The 25,200-nt window shown below is 34.3% G+C and overlaps 1 protein-coding gene across 1 annotated transcript; it reads right to left on the reverse strand.

Annotated features, from left to right (window-relative positions):
- Positions 1-1,989: 1,989 nt before the first annotated feature.
- Ku80 (X-ray repair cross-complementing protein 5 Ku80) lies at positions 1,990-12,653 on the reverse strand. The gene is made up of 3 exons (XM_085953238.1): positions 12,270-12,653; positions 10,573-10,734; positions 1,990-4,810 (listed from the first exon to the last, which is right to left on the reverse strand). Exons 1-3 carry the CDS (start codon positions 12,561-12,563, stop codon positions 3,137-3,139), a joined length of 2,130 nt encoding a protein of 709 aa, XP_085809364.1. The 5' UTR covers positions 12,564-12,653; the 3' UTR covers positions 1,990-3,136.
- Between the last annotated feature and the right edge of the window lie 12,547 nt (positions 12,654-25,200).

Here is a 25,200-nt window from a genome sequence, read left to right on the forward strand (position 1 = left end):
AAAAATCATCCAAAAAATATGAAAACAGTCCGAAATTCAAATTTTGAAATATAGAAATCCAACCAGTAGATGAGTCATATTAATAATTTATATAATATAATTAATAATAACGTTGAACTTGTCGGTCTCGAGTTGAAGTATTAAAGAAAAGGACGACCACATTAGATCAATATTTCGCAAAGTTTGGGGAATCACAAAATATTTTAGTAGGAATGTAGGTAGGTAATTAGACAGGACCTACTTGAAAAAATTCTACTAGAATTTTAAATTGCATTTTTTTCATAATCTGCACATTTAACCATACCACGTTAATAATTAAAAAGAAAATAATATGTAATAAGTCAGGTCTCTATTTTTAGGGAAATTATATCAGGAGTAGGGGAGTTTAATATAAGCGTGCAGCTGATAATGTCACATCTCCCTCGATTCTGCCCTCTCCATGCTATTATAAACCCTAGTTAGTTGTAGTATACCTCAGTTGAGGCACGGTCTAAAAAGATTGTGACTAGGCGATGCGCGGATTGCGGGTGCAAATGACGCATGTCAAACGAAATATAATTTGTCATATAAATCCAACATGTGTCTATTTAATGTTTGGTTTATTGTTCTATCAGTAACAATAATAATATATTCATTTTCATGTTTTCTTTTTGAAGTAAATGGGTAACCTTTTTAGTCATCTTTACACGATTTAACAATCAATACGCCCGTCGCCATCACGAAACAAATTGACGTGTTTCCAGCTCGACATTCTCTCTCCGAATGGCAGCGAGTCCAAAATTTCATCGAGCCTATAGTTGAAAATTATTTGTCGTTTCACTGAGATTAGACTGTATCACTTTAGATTTTGTTTTTTTACGAGAAATGGATGTCAGCCACTTGCTCAACCTATTAGGTTGAACAAATTGAAAAACAATATGTGTACTTGCCAGACCCAGGATTCGAACTTGGGACCCACGGTGTGATAGTCCAACGCTTAAGCCGCGCGGCCACCGTGGGCGTTGACATAAAATTGGTTAGTAAAGATGTCTCTTAAGAAATAAAACAATGAAATTGAAATATTATAAATACTTCATTGGTGAAAAATTTAATACAATTCAAGTAACAGAGTAGTTTTTTTTATTAATTGAAGTGGCGTTTATGTGGTAGAACGCCTTTAAGTATAATGATTTTGAAACAATTAGAATTCTAAAAATTATGATTAGTCCTTTCAATGGTAATTTTAATTAAACAATTACTATATAATAAGTTTGTGTAGTTTGCACTAACACTAAAACATTAAAAGTATAATCAACATATTAACAACATTAATCATTTAATCAAAAACAACAAAAAACAATATCCTGCAGCTTAAGGGCCCACATGCTCAGCGTAGGTCAAAATGGAGCTTTTATGGTATTTTCAGAGCATAACCCTGGACATTCCTTAAACGTTGTAGATAATCTATTTATATAATTTTGAATCATAAGATTCTGTAAGTCCCAAAGACTACGATGGGCGGGACATGTGGAGAGAATGCCTGAAGTTAGAGCGCCAAGGATCATGACAAAGTGGCTATCCCAACGGAAGAGACCCAGAGGCCGTCCAAGAAGGAGATGGGCTGACGCCGTAGAAGTGGACTGGCTTCATATAGGAAGACCCGGTAACTGGAGAAGTGTGGCGAGGGACCGGAGTGAGTGGAGAGCGGTTGTGGAGGAGGCCAAATCCCACCCCGGGATGTAGCGCCGTGGAAGAAGAAGAAGATTTCAAAAAAGTGTTATAGCGGGTTTTGAAACTCAGTGACACATATGATTTTGATTCGAATATTATATTGCTAGTCGTACATTATGGTCAGAAGAATAATTTGGCATACTTAGTTAAATTTCGATATATTTGCGACAGTTCTACTTTTGATACTATACGACTCAATTGACAAATGATAAATGAAGTAAGATATGGTAACGCGCGTGTTTGAACATGTACCGTTTTTAAAAAAATATTTTTTTTTTCGGTTTATTATACTATTTTATGTAATAAAAATACTTTATGCAGTCATCAAATGTTTAAAATAAATATAAAGGATAATAAGGCTTCAAAATTATATAAATAGATTATATACAACATTTAAGGAATGTCCGGGGTTATGCTCTGAAAATATCATAAAAGCTCCATTTTGACCTACGCTGCGCATGTGGGCCGTTAAGAATATTCTAGTGTGAATCACTAAAAATCAGCAAAAGTCGCACCACATGCGAGCAAAATCATTTTTATACAAATTTTGGAAAATAATATAATATGTGATGTAGTTTCTATGCGTGAACACGCTATCTGATGCATGACCCTAGAATAGCCTACAAATAAAAAAAATATATCTACTCTACATAATATCGCACCGTGAGTGTAAAACCAACGCATCTGCAAAAGACATTTTTTGGTTATATTAGGGTTTGAAGTCTTCGTTTTGTTAGGAGAAATAGATTTTCTAAAAAAAAAACATAATATCGTCTCTGTTCTGGCGAACACACTAACTGGAAATAACTAGTTTTGAGTAGTTTGACTTTGAAGTTGTTAAAAAGTTTGAAATAATGGTCTATCATGTGAGTTTATTAAGTAATCGTAAAAAGGATGACTTTAAAATAAAGACTGTTTATTTATAAAGAATGTTTCCAGACGGTAAAGTTTGAAATAAGGAACATTTTGGTACTAACTCAATATGTCATTTTTTCGAATTAGTGTCTTCTGCCAGAACAGTGACGATATTTGGTTTATACCTACATTATATTGCATGTTCTTTCAGTTACTTCACTTTTACATGATCAGGTTCACGACTTCTGCAGTTGTTTTGCATTTAATCTCGAAATTGAAAAATTTGCAGATACGTTGGTTTTAGACTCACGGTGCGATATGTACCTTAACAATAAATTTTATAATTAGAAAACGACAACTATAACTTGAGGTGCGGCTTTGACGAACTAATAACTCGCACTAGCAGTAATCAAGTTATAGTTGTCAGTCTCTACCATCAATCTACAATGACAGGATGGATTGATACATGTAAAGTTGCAAAATGGTAACGAGATCAATAAAATAATAAAAGAGTGTGAATAAATAAACAAATAATACACTTTTTTATAAAAAACCACTGATCAACTAGATTCTAGTCATCAAACAAATCATCAATATCGGTAGTATCCATCCGCTCAGGTTTAGAAAGTGACTCATCAACAGAAACATTTCCAAAAAGCTTTACATCATTATCATTTACAGTGCTGGAGGAATTTTCATTATCGGTGATCAGTCCAAGGTTACTGTCCAAAATCTTTTGAAATACATTAGTTTTGAATCTTTCCAAAAGAACACATTTGAAATTTGTTAGCCATGTGTTATAAAATGACGGGTCACTCAACACACACTCATCTCTCATTACTTTAAATGCGGAGAACGATTTTAGATAATCATCTCCGTATGATAACAACACAAGTTTTTCTATTACTTCAGATAGCTGCTCACACACCATATTTAGAGGCTCACCATAAGACAGCAATTCCTTGAAATCATCAGCGGGATTAACTGTGCCCACCTTTCTTATTTGTTTAGTAACAACAGAGGTAACATTTAAAGCAGCAGTAGAATACGGTACATCGTGGAAATTAGATAATTTATCATCAGCCTGCAAACGCTTGTTGACCCAGTGCTTTCCGCCCTTTGACTTTTCTTTAATAACCAATTCAAATGTGTTTTTTACCTTCTCCAATGGTTCACCACATAATTTCTCTACCATGGGAGGCACTTCTAAGAATTCTTGAACTTCAGGCCTCAATGGCGGCAACGGTTCCTTTGGGTGAATAGCTCTATGTGAAATGGTGTCCAAAAAATGTTGTATTGCCGGGTTGACCGTTTTTTCCATCAGAAAAGCTTCCTCATCATCTTTACCAGCTTGCATCAAATCCATTGAATCAATCAACATATCGACAGCCTGTATTTGGTCACTGTTCAAAGGAAATCTTTTTTGATTGAGTGAAGGGAATGTCATATGCCTATAGTCATCTTTAAAAGCCAACGTGACCATAGACAGACATTTGTAATCATTTTCTATTATTGGGAAGAGCACTACCATGTTGGGAGCTGCATTTTTGCATCTGATTTTACGGGCAATGGCCACAAGCTGATTCTTATCCAAAACAGTGACGAGCGCATCCAAAGCGGTGCAAGCATTTTCATCCCCTTTCCTGGCTACAACGTATGTGACGCCGTCTCCTGATAAGTCATTCCAGTGAATATTATCATTTTTTGTGAAACAATGAACTGACAAACATTTTTCTCCTGCCTCATATTTCATTGAATTATCTAATCTTGTAAATGGTACTAATGTTTTTCCGTAAGTGTAACCCGAAACAATGTCAAGCTCATCAATAGCATCAGTAGTATTACTTGTTTTGAAGTAAGATTTTTCTGTTACAACAGATTCTGTGGAGACAGTGGATAAATTTTTATATGATTTTTTCCAGGCACCCAAGGACTTACTATCTCTTATCTTACCATATCCCGAAACTGGTATGATTATATTGGGACTGATACATAAGTCAATATTCCACGCTTGCGGAGATGTCATCTTCTTCTTGTGAAACATAAGTTGTAATATTGCCTCTTCAAAACTGCAGGCCAACCCGTCTGTTAGCAAAATGAACTTCTTTAAAATTAACTCGCTTTTAATTTGCTCTCCTGTCTTCTCGCTGATTTTTTCAGATGGTTCAGATTCATCATTATCTATCCAAATAACAGGTCCAATAACAATCAACTCATATTCTGATTCTTTGTAGCCATTTATTAACTGGAAAGACAAAAAAATATATTGATGAACACAATTATCACACAATGAATAAACATAAATTTACAAATGAAGTAAATATAATATTTCAAACAAACTGTATAATATTACAGATTGCTATTACAGTCGAACTTGGTTATTACGAGGAAGATGGGACCGACTGAATTTGCTTGTTATAAGCATTACTCGTTATATCAGAGAATAAGAATTTTTAAATGAGCGGTCACATAACACAAAATGTCAAAAATAAAAAATCTGAAAACCATCGTAAAAATCCCTGAAACAAGCATGGCATACATAAACTACAAAAGAAATTGTTTATTGTACCTACTGACTACCACAAACCTTGAATTTTTTACTTATTTTAACCATATGCGTGGATTGTGTTAATATTATCAGCGAAAACACCAATTAGGTAGGTACTTAGACACTTAACTAGTGTCATAAACGTAATCCGATTCCGGCGGCATCCTGTCCGGCCGGATTTTATTGCTTAGGGCGAACGATCGACATTTTACCTCGGTATAACCGATAAGTAGCTCGTTATAAAAGTGAATAAATGTATGGAGAAAATCATAAACTAAAATGTCAACGAATGTTTCCTCGTTACATCCGAGATCTCGCTATATCCGTGATCGTAATAAACGAGTGCGACTGTATATATTTTATAATGCCTGCACCACACTCTCACGAAGACCACATAAGGTGAACCAAGCGCAAGAGTTTAGTAGCCGAGCTCACATCGACTTGCTGTTTCTTAGGGCACCACCCAGTTTTTTGTGCCCTCACATAACCATAATACGTATTCTTACAATCCGAGTGCTTAAAGTCAGACGTTATCTACAAAAGTTTTTTTTTTTTTTTTTGAGATAACGTTATTTTACATTTACGGCTACATGATAGTCAAACAACGTTATGTCAATCTTTTCTAATTTCTTATTAAATCGTCAGTAAAGTTTAACGCTAACTACATAAGTTACCCTTGTTTTCATATTTTTTAAAAACTATCCCTATAAATTTTAACATCATCATAAGCAAGATAAATGTACAATACACAATAAATTATAAAATATTAACATTAAGTTTTAAATAAACATTTCCCTTGTTGAGTTACAAGAATAAAAAGAAGAAGAACGATTTTTGGCTCCCCTGTAAAGTTGCACTTTTGTAGATAGTGTTGTTTGACACTAAGCCCTCGAATTGCATTATAACATCTGATACGTTGGGTATAATAAAATAATGACACAAAATAATAATTGAGCCTTATACCCAATGACATTAATATGGACGAAGCATCTGGAAAAAAAAATGTCACTCACTTTATTGTCGGGTCTGCCGAATGGCATAATCTGTTCTAACGCCATTACAATAAAGGTGATATTGCTATAAATTCTCAATGCTTCTTGTCGGGTCTGCCGAATGGTTCGGTTCGAACGGGTCCGCTCAAACGAACATTGATACTAGAAAAACTGTAAAAACTACAATAAAGGTGATATTGCTATAAATTCCCAATGCGTGATATCGCATAATGGATATTGCGTGACATCTACCTATGCACGTGCGAATGTTACGTTTACTTGCTAGCTACTATACTGAGTACGTCGTCCATTATAATGTCATTACTTATACCCCATCCACCCATTATTTTCAAATGCGATTTTACGCCAGATGGTGTACGAAACGAATAATTGCGCTCATGGAGATTCTGTATATAAGCATCTCGCCGAATCTGAGCACAGAATGCCCCTCTACCATAAGTTTAGCGAACCGATTGCTAAATTTGGCAGAGTCGATGTTTGACAGATTGCAACTGACAGCCCGCGTTTGTTGATAATTGTCATAGGTACTTGTTTTCTTCCGTATTTCATTATGATTCAGTGAATTATTTTGATTATTGTCTAATGGTATTACATATCTATTTTACAATTGATCCTATAATTGGTGCTTCATTTTATTCAATCATGACCGCTTTATTTATACTAAACTTTGCTTTCGTAGATGAAGCTAATCTACAATGCCGCAAATTTCATAAAATCGGCGACGCTTTCGAATTCAAGAGTTTCGTTAGTAAATACACATCAGATGCAGATTCATGAAAATCTAATAAATATAATATTATATTTTTAACAACTCAATTCACATGATTGTGCTGGAATCGATTTATGCATAATAATTATATGGTAGGTAGGTTTACTATCACGATAACCATTTACTATTTGTTTACCCTCCACGTTAAGAGATTTCCTATAAATAAATATTGTTATGATTATACTTATTCAATAACGTTTATTCGGCATTCGGATTATCCGGCCATGATGTAGTACTAAGTCGAAAACTAAAAGAAATATGAAAGTATGTAATAGCGAGTTCAACATACAAGGGTGGGTCAATAATTCCTTAGAAAAAAGCATTAAAACAGTTTTTATTTTTGTATTTTTTTTTTATTTCTCAACATAATCTCCTTGGAGCTCAATACACTTGGTTAGACGTTTCTCAATTTTTTTTAAACCGTCAGAAAAATAAGTTTTCGGAAGGTCCTCAAAATAAGCATTTGTCAGATCGATGACTTCTTCATTTGAAAAAAAACGTTGTCCACTTAGCCATTTTTTTAAGTTTGGGAAAAGGAAAAAGTCACTGGGGGCTAAATCTGGCGAATACGGTGGGTGGTCGACCAATTCGAACTTCAATTCTTCAATTTTAGCCATTGATCGTAAACATGTGTGAACACGGGCATTGTCCTGATGAAAGAGGATTTTTTTCCTGTTTAAATGAGGCCGTTTTTCTTCAATTTTGTTTTTTAGCTGGTCCAATAAAGATGCATAATAATCCCCTGTTATTTTTTTTCCTTTTTCCAAATAGTCAACGAAAACAATTTCACGTGCATCCCAAAATACAGTAGCCATAACCTTACCAGCTGATTTTACGGTTTTCGCCTTCTTTGGACATGGTTTGCCTTCGCAATCCACTGCTTTGACTGTTCTTTCGTCTCGGGAGTATAGTGGTGTATCCATGTTTTATCTACAGTCACAAAGCGACGAAAAAATTCATCCGGATTGCGTTGCATGAGCGACAACAGGGCTTTAGAGGCCACCACCCTATTGCGTTTATTGTCGACTGTGAGCAAACGCGGCACCCATCTTGCAGAAATATTTTTCATGCCCAATTTGTCATGTAAAATAGAAATGACGCTACCTTTTGAGATCCCTGTAACCTCAATTATCTCACTCAACTTTAATCTTCGGTCACTTAACACCATATCGTGGATTTTATTGATCATTTCTGGTGTAGTCACCTCTACAGGACGTCCTGAGCGTGGTTCATCCTTTGTTGATGTACGACCACGTTTAAATTCATTTAACCAGTTATAAATAGTTGCAAGTGAAGGAGCAGATATGCCGTGAACTAAATCCAACTCATTTTTTATTTCCTTTGCTGTTAACCCTTTTATATTAAAATGTTTAATAACAGCTCTAAACTCAATTTTCTCCATTTTTGTAAGCAAGCAAATTTTTTTTTTAAAATGTACGAGAAACACACAACAACCCGACCAATCTGATTGAAACTTCGCAGCATACTGAATCGGTAGTGCCGCTGCATGAAAACAAACCGCTTACAGTACTAGTCGCGCCACCTGTCGGCTTTTCTAAGGACTTATTGACCCACCCTCGTATAAGGACTACTAGGGATACCTAGCGGCAAAATGCAAAACTTTATCGTTTATTTGAGAGTTAAGCGCCCATAGACATCAGTGGCGAAGGCTCCATACTAAGCGATTATTTAAAGCTTACCTTCTATTTTCAAGTAATTAATTTAAATAAATAAATATCTATATTGTCTAGGACTAGGTTATAATAAAAATATTGATTGTCATCTATCGTCGGTATTTAGAAGTAGAGCGTTTGATTTAGTCAAGTTTCAAATCAAAAATAAATGACGGAACGTCACAATGTGAGTGCTATTTTTAGAAGTATGTCGATCATAATCGAAGCCGAATTTTCTAACGCAATTCAGTTGCCAACTTCATACATGTCTGCGTTTTTGTTCCAGACTTGGAAGCGTTACAGGACATAATTTGTTTATTGTCTATAATTATCTTTTTAAGCAAATAATAAATAATAAGGATTAAAAAAAAAAATAACTTTTGTGTTCGATCACATATAATTTATAAATTGTTAAAATAAATATTGTATTAATTCGCGATTATTATTTCGGTTACTTCAGTCATAGACAAACATAACATGCTATTCACAGTTCATGTCATATTGACATTTCAAAGCGGTGATAGTTTTATTTTATAATACAAAATTCAGTGTGTTTTGAATGTGGATAAATTATCTCATATTGTACCGAAATCATTCGCCAGTGCTTTAAATATATAAGTATTTATTAAATTGTGTAGTGTCCCAATCGAAGATGTGCGAACGATTGCATTTAAAAAAAATCATTCCCGAGTTTGACGTTTCTCCAAAAATTAAAAATTATCAAAGCTTGACCTTCCAAGGGTTCATTTAGATTTGAATACAGCAAAAAACTTATATTAGACATTTTCACAACAATTTATATGATAAATATTTGTTTTTACTGGCAGTTATACATTAAACAAACTTTTTTGTTGGCGATGCGTATTGTTTGCTAAAGAAAAGTCTGCGTGGAATTCTACTGCCATAAGTGATTTAAATAATTTGACAAATTCAGCGGTGAAACCTATGACCAGTGTGTCGTTGTCATTAGTGTGCACCTATTCATCAGTAGTAATATCGTAAGTATTATCTTCTTATTTCCCGTAAGTTACCTGACAAGTGTGCTCTTTTTCTCTGACCTCCAAAACTTACCTCTTTCCAAAAGTCACCCTTCGCCACTGATAGACATCAAAAAATGACCATGGAGAAAAATATTTTTATATAAGGAATACTTGTTTCAAATAGTCGTGCATATACAAACACTGTTATTTGAATGGAGCATTATGGAACACGAAGCGATTTCTGTATACAGTTTCGCACGCAGCTCCATGAACGCTCGACTAGTTAGTAAATGGTTGTAAACGGAAACAGTGTAAGGTTAGAGGGTAATAAACGATTCGGTTTGGCCTATTTCGATGGACGGGGTGTTATTATAACGCAGGCATTAAAATGGCTTACAATGGATTCTGTTAAAAATACCTTTTGCGTTAATATGGGGCACAGTGTTTACTTCCGTTCTAAAATTATAATATTGCAATATAATTTTGATTTTGCGTAAAATACAAAACGCATACCTTATAGTTAAAGTAGTTTAACTATAATTTTATGCGAAAAATGTCAGAACGAAAAAGTCTCAACACCGAAAATAGACTTGTACCTACTATAGTTTTTTTTTTTCAGAAATAGAGGCGATTTGTTTCAAAGTTTCCTCCATTGTTATTTTTTTCATGATTTTGGTTCTCCAACTACTTTTCCAACATGTTAACTTTATCAAATCTAGTTCCTTTTGCTAGTAAAATAATATTGAACCAGAAGTTGGTTGGAAAGTCACTTATACTAATATCAGCTGTCAATTTTACATATTTCGTGGAGCAACCTTAAACATGGTTTTCTAAAAATTCAGTGTGTGTTTGGCCATTTTATTTCATCACTCGCTTTTTTTAAAATTATATATTTATACTCGGCAGTAATAATTTAAATGGCTTACTAGCTTAATATAAATGGCGGTTCATGGACATAACTGACTTTGAAACCAATAGCCTTATGACAAAATATAATAATATGCAAGAATTGTAATCAAATTACCACTTCTAGTTCATCGTCACCAACTTCAGGACAAGACTTAAGATCAGTCATGAGAACGATTTTTTTGTGACTTATTTTTTGTCCAATCAGTTCATTGCTGAGAAAGTCAGCTGCCACAGCCAAAGCGTCCAACCAATCAGCCCGGTATGGGGTCGGCTTTATCTGAAAATTATTTCCAAACTACATAAATAGTGTGCTCAATAATTCAAGATTACAAGTAAACATATTTTTTATTTATAATATATATATAATAATATATTAAAATTTACATAAAATACGTGAAAATTTATCATATAATAGGTGTTGTATTTTTCCGAACAACAGATTTTCTTAACACCAGATCTGGTGTTGAGTTTGCGCGATTTCTTTTAATTTCAAGTGCGAGTTTCTCTCTTTTCGAAAACGGGACATTTTGGTGTCCCGAAGCTTTGTTCGGGGACACCGGGACACGCCTCCTGAAAACGGGACGTCTGGTCATATTAGGTATACTGTATCTTTTTACCCTACTTTATACAATCAATTGTCTTTGTAAATAGGAATATAAGAACATTATGTGAAACTAAACACCACCCTAAGGTTATTACACAACATAATATGAGGATACAAATAAACGACATTGAGGGCGTACAGCAGAAGAAATAACCATTAGTAAAGTTATTGTAGGTACCTACTCCATATCGTTTTCGTGAACGAGGTGTTTGAGACCGAAAACCAAAACAAAACCTAATAAAACTTACTGAAAAACAACCCAAAACCTAACACAAGCTACCAGTGGCGCACCCAGGATTTAATATTGGGGGGGCCAAGGAGGAGAATGTAAATTAGTCCCATAGGCTCTTTTTCTTCTTCACAGCTCAATTTCTCGTTAATCAGTCTTTTGTCTATTGCACTCGGTGTACCTACACCATGGTCCCCACATCCTGAAATGGGCCCTCAGGCTAGGATATTTGGCGGGCCCCCTGCCTACCGCTAAGATTAAAGGTTAAAACATTAACGTTTTTCAAATTGTGCTTTAGTTCAAATTAAGGGTACTGAAATTATTGGCGATTTTTAACACATAATAATCAAAAAATATATTACACAATTATTTAATTGATATGTTCATGGCCATGAAGTATAATAGCGCCGCAGGCGACTTGTTTTACTATTACAGCTAATTTATGTGTGTTTATCTCACTTATCTGGTCAACCCGACACGCCGGGCCCCCCACAGCCGGGCCACCAGGCTAGAGCCCTGTCTGCCCTCCCGAGCCATGACCTACACCACTCCGGAATTCGGGTGGACACCGAGAATTTTTTGACAGTTCCATTAGGGATTGGGTTTCTAAAAAAACCTGACATTAGTGTTTCGAAATTTTTGTGTTAGAGATTAAAATCTAAGAAATTTTTCTAAAAAGGGTACTGGAGAATTACAAATCATTTTTTGCCGTGTTTTTATTTGTCTAAGCCCAAAGGTATAGTTTATTGGCTTTCAATTTCAATGTTTAATATCATTCTGATAATTTTCATGTTTGGGGGGTGCCAGGGCCCCTTGCCAACACCCCCCCCCCCCCCAACCCTGGGTGCGCCCCAGCAAGCTACTTATTTTTGGGTTACAGTGTGTTGGGTTTTGGTCTCAAAACACCATGAAGTCAATGACAATATTGAGCAATATAAAATGACCCAAGCCTTGTATATCTTTCCAAGAGAGGACTTACCTTGTTTCGTAAGGTGTCTATGAGAGACCAAGACGGCGTCTTCAGCTCAGTAGCAATACTTATATGTTGGTAGCTTTCCCCATCTGCAGCAAGATCGTTGTTGGATTCTTTTGAACCCATTACAACAATCCCAATCAAATCTTTCGGTCGACTAAATATTTTCCTCTCGATGATTCTAATTATACAGGAACAAGATTTCTCAAAAAAACTTAGGCTGTCACCTTTGTTAGTGTCAGATACCGAGCCCCCAATATCTAACACAATTAATGTAGCCTCTACGTTAGAACGAGCCATGATGACTTTTTAATTAAAACCGGCGAAACTTTACAAGTTCAAACTTGTCTAACGTCAAACAAACAAACGTCACTCACACTCACTTACCGAGCAGTGTTGCCACATTTTTGTCACCGAAATATAGATTGCAGAGTGCAGACAAAAAAATTATAGTATTTCGCAAAAAATATAGTAGGCGTTGAATGACTTTTCTGCAAATTCAAAATAATTCACTGAAAATGAAGCTCGAGGGCTTTTTTTTTTAGGTTTTCCAGCCAAAATGAGAATCTTATTTGGCAATTATAAATATTCCGTTGGAACTCAGGGTCGAGAATTATTTTTTTAGATCTTTTTCCGGTTCTTGTTAAAAAGGCTAGCACATTATAGCCGCTGCATTCATATACGATACGGACTCGTGCAAAACAATGTCATCCATCAGCGCCATCTCTACTGAAAACTAAGCGAATTTGCGCATGCGCATTGCAAAACGATCTGTAATCCATCTAGGTGAAACTTTAAAAAAAAAAGCCCGACGGTGCAGTGCTGCCAACCGTACAGTACATAATAATATTTATTATTATTTTAATTACGCTAGTATATAGTACTACGGTATTAATTTTATTATAGTAGTACACTGAAAATACTGCAAATGTTCAATAAAAAATAAAATATAAGTAGTTCGGTATGAATAATTCTGTGTCTATTTGGCAGAAGCAGATATGTACGATGTTTGGTGTTATGAGGTTTAAATGCAGATTTGTTCTTCTATGTGTATATTTTTATTTGCCAAAATCAGATATGTCTTATCTCTTCTACTGACTTCATAATCAACGAAACAAGTTTCAGATATGTTTAAAATTAAACAAGTCATATTTGCCAAAACAAGATATGGTACTATATCTGGTACCATATCTGCTTCTGGCAAATTAATAAGTATTTAATATAATCAATGTATTCTATTTGCCAAAACAAGATATGGTTACCGTTTTGGTAGGTACTATATGGATTTTGGAATATTTTTTTATTTATTCAGTAAGATTTTGCAAGAAGATATTTCAGAGTGTTTTTGGCGTATCCTGAAATAAAATTTATTGACAAAACGCAGCTCGGAAACAGGAATCATAGACGGTGACTAAAGAGGACGTTACGAATCATACAATAATAAAAACATTGAAAAAAAATGAAGTAATTAATCATATTAACAGATTTCCGAAATACCAAAGTCGCTACTCCCGAAGCAATACACGCCAAGCTTTATTTATATTCGCAACTTAATATTGCAAAAATGTATGATCTGTATAAAAACAACCAGACTTCTCAACAGAAAAAACCTTTTACATATTCTAAATATGCTTAAATTTTTCGTGAACTAGGCTACAAATTTAAAAGTCCTAGTATAGACACGTTAAAATATGTGATACTCAGATTAAGTGTGCAAACGATTTAGAAAGGAAAGCTGAACTTGATGAAAAAACGAGCACTTGGCTAAGGCTGATGAATCATATAAGAAGAAAGTACATAACAAATTGTTATCTAAAACTAGTCAGTTCACTCGAAGGCTAGTTTTTGATTTGCAACAATGCCTGTCCACGCCTTCCCTGAATATCAACATAGTGTACTTACCTACTATAAAAAGCAAGTGTGGACTTATAATTTTACAATTAGAGATTGTAAAATAGATACCGCAAGCTGTTACATGTGGCATGAAGGGATTACTGGTTGGGGATCTGATCAAATAGCATTGTGTTTCGTACAGCATTTGCAGAATCTTTCAGAAACAGTAACTAATACAGTAACTAGCCTATTCAGACTCCTGTCCAAGGCAAAACAAAAACATAATCTTTTCTTCAGCATTGTCTTAGTGTGTCAGTGAATCTGAACACGTGCATTCTATAGACCACAATTTTTCGGAAGTGGGACACACCAGAATGGAATATGACGCGGATCATGCCTGCATCGAAAAAGCTAAAAAATCTATTGAACTTAACATCCCACAAGACCAATTTGTACGAACTGTACGAGGCAAAAATCCGTTTAATGCGGTGGAAATGTCAGCAGAAACTTTTCTCTCTTATTCGGAGTTACTAAAAACTACTTTCATTAAGAAGTCAAAGTATGTCGAAGGGCAACTGATCAATTGGTACAGTATAAAGTGGCTACGGTATGAAAAACTACTCGGTGATATAAAATTCAAATACTCTCCGAATGATGAATAGCCCTTCAAAACAATGAAGTTATTAAGGAATTCTAGAGGGCGTCCACATATTCCTAGAATACCGAGGACTCATATGGCACCTGCCCGAATAAATCCTCAAAAAAAGAAGGACTTACTGAGCATGATGTATTTGATAGATCCCGCGTATCATACTTTCTATAATTCACTTGAAACCCAACCTTCTGTACCCAATAGTGGTGATGCTGAAACCAGCGAAGACGATTATGCATGGATAACATGTATATTGTTATTTTTAAGCCACCTATAATAATGTATAATAATATGCCTAACCTAGATATGCGTGAGATATTATGGTACATTATTTTTAATATTGAATTTGCCAAAACCTGATATGTTCTTTAATGTGATTTTTCAGAAAAACTGTGCTATTTAAATAAAAATGCTTACAATTGATTAAAACTCAGATAATTTCTTAATAATATTACATTAACTTTCCTTCATAATTAATTACACAGTATTTATCACCAGACACACAACATTAAAATTGCTCCCCTGAAAAATAGGTAAAACGTCCATATCTGCTTCTGCCAAATAGACACAGAATTATTAACCTAGATAACATTTTTTTAAAATTCTTATTACGCAGCAGCAACCTAGCTCTACAATAACTGTGTACGTAGGTACCGAACATGATCATTTATTATTATACATTATAATTTAAAGAAATTGAATACCTACTTAATTGTGTTCTCTCATAGACTATAGATACATCTAGACGCCATCCGTTGCATTGCTAAATGAAGCTACGTGCCGTGCGTTTGGTTTGTGGGCGAGCGAACGCATTCGCCTACAAATGTTCGAGACCATAGACCATTTCGCTAGTGCTCGCCCAAAGTGCTCGCACTAGACGCTCAGAATTAAAATATAATTTTCTATTTTTTTACGTTATATAGTATTTTTAAGCGGTCAAAATGCAACCAATTAGGTAAAGATATCCATAATTTAGGTTATTTTAAAGAAACACTAGGTCACTTCATATAAAAATACATAATAATATACAAATAAATTATCACGAACATGATCAACTTATTTATGAAACGTAATACCATCTTCGTGCTTATCAGTACGGCTACTACATTTTAATACAACACACAGAACCATCTTTTCGACTTAATTAACTAAAAATATTTACCACTGACTTTATGTTTAACACAAAAAATAGCAAATTTAGCAACATGAACTCGCAGATTATCGACGCTGCGTGAAGCGATTCAGCACGATTTGCCGGCGATAGTTTTGGAAACTAACTAAAAAATAGGTAGACCTTTTATTTAACTCTAGCGCGTGTCGCAGAGATTATACGGGTGCCGAATACTTTCTCACTCGCACTCATGCATCGTTTTTGTTCAGGCCTTGTGTTCTCTACACTTATCTTACTGGCAAGCAGCGGCGGCTTCTCTAACACCATGCATGTGCGCTGCACTGCTTTTTCCTAAACATCACTCAATGTGCAACAATGCTATTCATAAGTCATCACTCGTTTATCGCAATTTAATCCATGTAAATTTATACCAAAAGCATGTACTCAGTGAATAGTCACCGAATTTGAGCGCTCGTGGTGAACGCACAAATATGGATCTTAGTTTGCCGTTCATATTACATTGGGTAATAACAGTTCAAGCCGACACGTGAAAACGATAAACAACTCATGAATACACAAAATTTTATGACCATTTGGAACGCAGCACAAAAGTTACGTGGAAACATGTAGTAACTGAGATTTAGCAGGATTAATAAAAAAAATGATTTTTTTTATTTAAATCTTATATAAATTCATGGGAAATAGGCTGATATTGAATACAAATTGATTATCAACATAAATATTATGGATACGATCCTTAAATCGTTCTATATTTGCAGATATTTGAATATAATTTATAAAAAAATAATATCTTAGTTACTATGTTCTTTCTCAAAGTGAGTGAATTATTATAACAGATGTCATATTTTTAACAATGCGGCGCGGTCTTTTATTGCTTTTTCTAGACGGCGCAACTGACGGCGAGAGTCGAAAAATACGTACCTACTTATTCCAATCGACACGTTTATACTTTTTTTTTTTTTTTTTAAATATTTTCTTCAAATATTCATTTACATACAATAACAATTCATTATGGTTTCTGTGGTTGCGATCTATAGTCGGCCTTTTTTAGGTGTTTTGTCACGTTATTTCGATAATTTTGTTCATAAAAATAAATTTTGAATAAAAGATTAATAATAGTGCATATAATTATACTTTAATCAGTAAAGTGTATGTGTTTTAAAATGATGTCGGTAAATGTAGACTTTATCAATAATAATAATAAGAGTCAGAATAAAAAAGGATGATACGATGACATCTGTGAAAAGTGAAAAGTGTTTTTCAAAGAATCAAATTTGACATAAGCACCATAAAAAATAACAATACTCGAAGCGCATATCATGTCTCGCATAGTAGATACGAAATCAGAGGTTTTAAAAGTGTTGAATTAATAATATTTTTTTCCTAACAAATTTTATAAACATTTTTGTAGTCGGTAGAATAAATTATAAGAATAAAAATAGTAGACCTCTAAATAAGAACCTCATATTATTGATATGCTGAATTTGTGAAGTGACACCTTTTCTTGAACTTATTATATTGTAGGTTCAAATTCAGTGCAAATATTTTTCAAAAAAAAATCTAATACTAAAAAACACGAAAGTGTAAACAAATATAATTTTCTTCATTTTCATAAGCTAACATTACAAATTATAAGTTTAAAACATTCACAAGATGGCATAAAAGATGTCTGTTATTATTGCGTTTTTATTGAATTATAAAAACATGACTCATAAAAGAAAGCAATTCAATGAATATTTGTCGAGGAACGTTTTTTTTTAAATTTAGTACACAACAATTATTATTTAAGAAACAATTATTATAATAGCGTGTATTTGACGGCAGTACGTTTTGGTCGCCGCAGAGGATTTCGGAACATTTGTGTATAGAAAATTAATAATTGGTTCCTTAATTAGTGTATAGGTTTAACGGTATGCAATGTATTAGAATAACTATTATAATTTTTTTTTTTTATAATTATATTTTCTTTTCTATTGATAGCTATTAATTGATAATTGATATTATTATATTGATAGATATTAATTGTTAACTTGATAATTATTATATTGAGGGTTTCTTATATCCATCGACCGTGTTAGTCTAGGATCAACGAGTTCAGGCAATACACAATTCATATAAATCTTGTCACTTGTGATGTGAAGAGTAATATTGTTTTTATTATTCAATGAAATAGGTTCTCACCTCAATATATGTTTTACTTGAGTAAAATAATTACTAATAAATGCCTAAGGTGATTCCATTCAATTCAACTCGGCATTAAATATATTAAATTTTAAAAGTTTTGTACTATTTCATTTGAGTCGTTTTATGCGATCCTGGTTTCGCCTTTCGACACTGTCAGGATGCGCACTCATCAAATATACACTGACAACGAAAGCAGCTAATTCTCACTTAACAATAAATTACTACAATAAAGTAAGGTAAAAACTTTATCACCTACCTATTAAGTCAAAGTGCACAATGAAAAATTTAACAATTAATTAATTATGAATAGTTGAATTGTGGCAGTATGAAAAAAAAAGATTTTACCACAAACCATCTGAAAAATACATACATCATAAAACATATACGTGATTTTGTGCCCCAAAACACTTATTTTATTATTATTTTGACGATTAGGAAAATTATGACACATGTTTCAGTGGCCATTACTATGACAGCATTCGAAAACGTATTTTACTTTAAATTTTCTACAAATTTACTATTTGTGACATAAACCACTTAAGATCGATAATAAATAGACCTTGAAAAATAATATTATTTTGTTTCTATTGATAATGCCAATAAACATACTCCTGGATACGTCCATTTGAAAATAACAAAACATGGCCACCCAGGTACATAAAAACTGTATTAAGTACATGCAAAGTTTTTCAAATCGCTTAAAGCCCAACCAAGTAGGTATTTATCAAAATAATTAAAGTCCACCTATATTTTATCTAAACTGCTCAAGTCCAAAATATTTTTTTTTATAAATGTTGCACCAAACGAATACCTTTAGGACTTCTTTGTAGCCATCGTGGTTATAAGATTCAATTATCTTACAATATCTCACATGCTGCAACCATTTGTATTACAAGATAATAAATAATATAATATAACTACATTTTTCTCAGTTTGACATTCAGTGGTATTTTATGATGTTTGATTTGTCAACACAAATTATAACACCTGGTCTACGTCATGTGGTCTTGCCAATTTGATTGTTACTGTAATGCGAGTAAAGGTCATTTTTCTGTTGAAATTCAGAAGCCTACTAAGTTTAGAAATGAGAAATTAGAAAAACTATATGGATTAATCGATCAAATGGTCTCTTTTTGTTAATTTTGCAAAATAATTATATTTCTAAATTGTCTGAAAATAGGATAAATACATGAAAACGTAAGACGTGTTTTGGTAATATAGCGTCACTAATTGTACCGAATTTATAGGGTTTTATTTATTTTTTCATTGTTAATTATTATTTATAGTATTACTTGAATGTTATATTATAATAAAAAAATATTTTTATTGTGCAGTATATATTATTTTGTGAGAAAAAATCATTCAAAATTGGCTGATGTATACTCAAACTAAAATGGCTTTAAAATATGTATTTTTCTGATATTAAAAAAAGTACGTAGGTTAATCAATCAAATGTATTATTTTACCCATTTCTTTCATACAATATATACCTGCAAAACTATTATTAAGTTCAAAAATTCACTGTGGCGTGACAGTCGTTTTGGCCAATTTCGAAAACAGGACCGACTATTTGTCATTTATTTTAAAAAGTAAAGCGAATCAGAAAATTTTAATGACACAAAAAGTTTTATTTAAATATTTTTTATTAGATTTTAAATAAATAAAGTGTTTATTAAGTGTCAATTCGTGTTAAACGTCCTTGCCATCTCCACGATTCTGAGAAGACAGGAAAAAACGGGTCCAATGGCCTTAAAAGAATTAAATCGTCTTTAAGAAATACTTACCATGAATCAGGACAGAATTAACTGTCTACCGGTGTTAATCATTGAGAAAAAACTTTTACAAACAGTTCCAGACTTTAATGAGAAGTGATTGAGGTGTGTTCGCTAAACAGAAACAACGCCGAATTGATATGCTTTTTAAATAGGTAAGAAAATTTTTAGTGCACCCCCAATGAAAGCAATTTTGGAAACCACCGGCCACCACTGCTAGCAAGTACCCATATTAACCCGTTTACACATGCATGGATGTACTGTGCACAGTAAGAAAATGTATGGGGAAACATGTATTATCCTGCAGTTGGCAAAATTGCGTGCATAAATCAAACAAGATTGGAAGATTCCAAATTGTGATGATTTATTGCGCACAAGTAAGATTATTTCGGTCTGCGCCTGCGCAGTAGAGCGATAGGGGCGGGGCGAACATGCCGGTAAAAAAATGAACTACTCATTTTGAGGGCCGATTTTCAATACGATCTGTCAGATAGTAGTATAAAATGACAACATCGCGCCTCGCTTACTCTTAAAGAATGAGATTGGAGAGACAGTCAGCACTTTTACGTGTAAACAGTTATTGTCATGGCAGTTTAAAATAAGCACAATTGCTGACAGTAATTCCATGCATGTGTACTACAGGCGCTATACACCTAATATGCATAAACCTATTGGCAGTGCAAGTATTGTTAATGGTTGATTAAGCCATTATATTAATTTATTAAAAATTCAAGTAGAAAAACGAACTTCCCGCGAATAGGTTTTGCCCCTCCTGTAAAATTTATTCAGTGAGGGTTACGCCCTTAGACTATAGATACATCTAGACGCCACCCATTGCATTGCTAAATGAAGCTGCATGCCGTGCGTTTGGTTGGTGGGCGAGCGAACGCATTCGTATACAAATGTTTGAGACCATAGACCATTTCGCTGGTGCTCGCACTAGACGCTCAGAATTAAAATATAATTTTCTATTTTTTTTACGTTATATAGTATTTTTAAGCGGTCAAAATGCAACCATTAGGTAAAGATATCCATAATAATATACAAATAAATTATCACGAACATGATCAACTTATTTATGAAACGTAATACCATCTTCGTGCTTATCAGTACGGCTACTACATTTTAATACAACACACAGAACCATCTTTTCGACTTAATTAACTAAAAATATTTACCACTGACTTTATGTTTAACACAAAAAATAGCAATTTTAGCAACACGCGCTCGCAGGTTATCGACGCTTAGAAGCAACAAACTAATATTTGGCGGCGACACCATAACAAACTATCTCAGATATTATATGTTAACCTTTCATCTTACTCTAGCGCGTGTCGCAGAGATTATAAGGGTGCCGAGTACTTTCTCACTCGCACTTATGCATCGTTTTTGTTCAGGCCTTGGTTACGCCCTTTTTCCTAAACACGGTCGAATATAATATATACCGATCAGGGACGGCACCAATTGGAGGAGAAGATATAATGTTGAGCTCTACGGGCTATACGAAGATTAAGACAATTAAGATTGAAAGACTGCGATGGCTAGGTCATGTGCACTGTATGAATGACAATGAACCGGCAATCCAAAGGGCGTAGAAGAAGAGGCAGGCCAAAGATTCGATGGTTGGATGGAGCTGCCAGTGACTGCCGTGTTCTAGGGGTACCGAATTGGAAAGCGGCCACATTGGATAGGGACAGGTGGAGGAGGCCAAGACCCACGGTGGGTTATCGCGCCCCTGATGATGATGATGACATGTTTGACTAATTCTATGATACCTACATCTTTTAAATTTGTTTGTTCCATTATAATTGAAAAAGTACTAGACGATACCGATAAAAGTGATAAAACCTGCACAGATTGTACCAATTTAGAAGATTTTCATCCTATCGTAATCGTTGAACACCAAACGTCAAATGCAACCAAGAGATTAGGCGCGAAAGATGTACCTATACACTGTCACGTGGCCACGTCACAGCGCATGCGTGTTAGGATGATTAGGTATATAATTAATTACAGCGGCTCGCTGCAAGTCGCTCTGCCCGTGCTGTAGTGTTTTTAACAAGTACTTGTTTTCTTATGATTCTCCTATTGCCAATTTTTTCCCCAAAATTATAGTATTTTCAGACTTTTATATTATTATCGTCAAATGGGGTTACTCTGCCTTCCCATGGGTGTCTGTGACAACACCCCGGTTCTGGTAAAGTGCAAGTGCGTTAGAATTCTCAACCGGCCCTGTCCCTTAACCAGGTTGAGAACCCCTGCTTTAGGCTAGCTCAGCGAAGGGGCGGAGAGGGTGGTCAAAGTAAGAATTCTTAATGACATCTATGAACACACCATAGTAACACTATGTTATAATAGTTTGAAGACGCCACCCGATGTTAGGATGACGTCAGAATTCAGTAGGTATTTTATTATTTTATTTTAAAATAAATTCACGGTCACTACGTGAAACGTCAGAATCAGCTGAAGATTCGAATTCAATGTCACCGTACACACGTACTGTATTGTGGTACTGATTAATTAGGATTAAGGAACTGTGTTGAATTAAAGATCACTTTAATTCAACACAGTTCCTTAGTCCTAATTAATCAGTACCACAATACAGTACAAGGCGAAGCAGAGGAAGAGCGTCTGCGCGATGGAGCGACCAAGTGAAAGAGCTGACTGGAGGCACCATCCATTCTGGCCTGAGAGAAGCGGAAGATCGAGAAGGATAGAAAGTCTTGGTCGCTCAAAGGATGGCGAAATTTAAATGTGGTCACGATCGTCAGCCATGAATGCACTACCAAGAAGAGAGAATTATTTATTTGAATTTTATAATTAAAATATTTTTTATAATTAATTTTATTAGGAAAAACTTATTCACAAATATTTTATTTACAATTAATTCGAAAGTATTTATTTACATTAAAACTTATTTTACTCCTTATATTTACTTATATTTATTTATTTTATTTGTACGGCTACGTGAGGCACTTTTTATAAAAGGTTGGAAGCCGCTGTCCCTTTTCTAAATGTACCTTTAGGTACTTAGTAACTATGTACTTATCGACGACTCATCTACTCGATGAGTAATGCAAGTGACGTTATACGTTGGTGACATATTCGTACGTACTGCTCGCGAGAAAATCTTTTCGGAGATTTTCATATACGGAACGTCTGCGAATCTTTGCAAGAACAATCGAGGAGTAGGAGCATTCAGCTCGAATCGAAGATATCTACTACTGATTTGTATGGAAAAAGTCCAGTTTATATAGCTGATTGGCGGCTCTTTCCCGAGACCGATGATGTCAAGAGTGTATCCGTGGACAGATGATGTCAATGTATCTCTAAGTCATCAAATTCAAGTCAAAACTTCATTCAATTTCTAAACATATTTCAAAAACACAGTAAGTACAAAAATTGCGAAAGGTAAAAACTTCAAAGCTGATTTTCTCTGTTTGACGATTTTGGATTGTGGCGGTTTAGTTGCGATGATGCAATATATTACGATAGTTTAAACTTTAAAGTATACGAATATTCGGAAAATACGCTTACATGACGCTTTTGCGCTCGGAAGATGGACCAATGAGATTGCTTTATTACCCTTCCACCAGACCAGGAGCAAAATCCTTGGGCCAATCACGGAAAAGCGGATCATTTTCCGCTTTTCTGGAAAATTAGGAACATCCAACAAAGTTAGAAACAAGCGCTCCTTAGGTATCTACACGTGGGGTGAATTTCAAAATCATCGCAAAAGTATTACTAGAAGTTTTTACGTAATTTAGGTAAACATTTTCCGACTCGAATATCGGCATTATAATAATATAAAAAGTAAGTTTATTGATTGAAAAAGATACATTATTATCATTAATATGTATAGAAACATTATCTGTACATTAGAGGATAAACCACGGAAGTCCAGTTTTTACCGTTTCTGAGTTAAATAAGCAGACATTTTTATTTTATTTCATTACACAAAATGAATGAAACACTGAACTCCATAAGTTGTAAATTGATCGATATAGCGCAAGCTAAAAACAACGGGTGTCCTTTTTACGATGTTTATGCTCTAAGAAAAATGTTAATAAACCATTATAATAATTCCATAAACACGGAAGTCCAACAAACATTAGGTAGATACATATTATCTATACTATAATTTTCGTTTTTCTTTCTACAAATCCACACGCGGAGTCGGATTTCGACAAAATTTGGACAGTAGACGGAGCCCGACAAGCTGGAGTGCGTGGTTGGGGTCTCGAATTTCAGATTTAACCCGTTACACCCCGGGGACAGTTTTACGGTTTTTGCGGAAAAAAAGTCGCCACGTACAAGGCTTTGAAACTTGGAAGTTAATGCTGCAACCCCCATTTTTTATTGAAAATGTCGCTAGAATGTGTACATAAAAATATTGGCGTTTATTTCAGCTTGAAATTTCTTGAAACGATTTATTCAAGTGTTTCATCAAACAAGAACCGATCTCTTGAGCACCATTGCCAGCTTACCCCTCAAGCCATACGTAGCAATAACCTTGGTCTTTCTTAGCACTGTGTACTCCAGTGTTATACAAGCACAATTGATTTTTATAAAACACAATATTTGTTGGTATTCTTGGTAATGTCAGAGGTTTTCCCATATCAAAAGTGTTTTGTCTATTTCTTTAGACAAAATCATTTATTACGTTTAAGATAACGTTGACCCTTTTCTGCTAAGGCAAGGTGCGTATCATGCTTTGCTTTAAGATCTATCCTCTTATCTTGGTCCATTTCATTCTCAACTTGTATTTTGATTGTTTCTCATAAATTACAAGTATCTTTTTTTAGCGTTTTTGTTCTCAGATTAAACGAAGTGTAAATAATTCTTTTAAAATAAGCAACACTTACTGCGGTTTCTTTTTCCTCGTCTTTATATAGTTCAAATAACTTTGCCAAAGTCATTTCTGGAGGTAAAAACTTTGCCTCGGTAGTTTCCCTACAGTACCTAATGCGATTGATATACAGGATATAAATTTTATAACGGACTTTGTTACTGTAAGTAGCAGTTTATTAAACCCTCCCTGGTTGATTCCTCGCTGATCTTTGAGCGGACCACGTGAAGAACATTTTGAAAGGCACGTCTGAACTCTGCCAGCAGAAATTTGTAATGTCTGCCAAAACATTGGACGACAGATTACAGACGAAGTGTGTATGATCGCGAAAAATTTATATTAATGGTATAATCAGAACGTACCTACGTTTGATTGGTTTCTCAATTACTTTTGCAGAAATGTAAGCTGTCTGAGAATCATACGATGCTAGTTCCCAAAATCTTTTAAATTCAGATAATCTATCACTTACATTAATATTTTCATGGCACTTTTTTGTGCATTTATAATCAATAAAT

Source organism: Rhyacophila brunnea, unplaced genomic scaffold, assembly GCF_057557595.1.
Source record: "Rhyacophila brunnea isolate RB1 unplaced genomic scaffold, BYU_Rbru_1.0 scaffold_3, whole genome shotgun sequence".
Classification (NCBI taxonomy): Eukaryota; Metazoa; Arthropoda; class Insecta; order Trichoptera; family Rhyacophilidae; genus Rhyacophila; species Rhyacophila brunnea.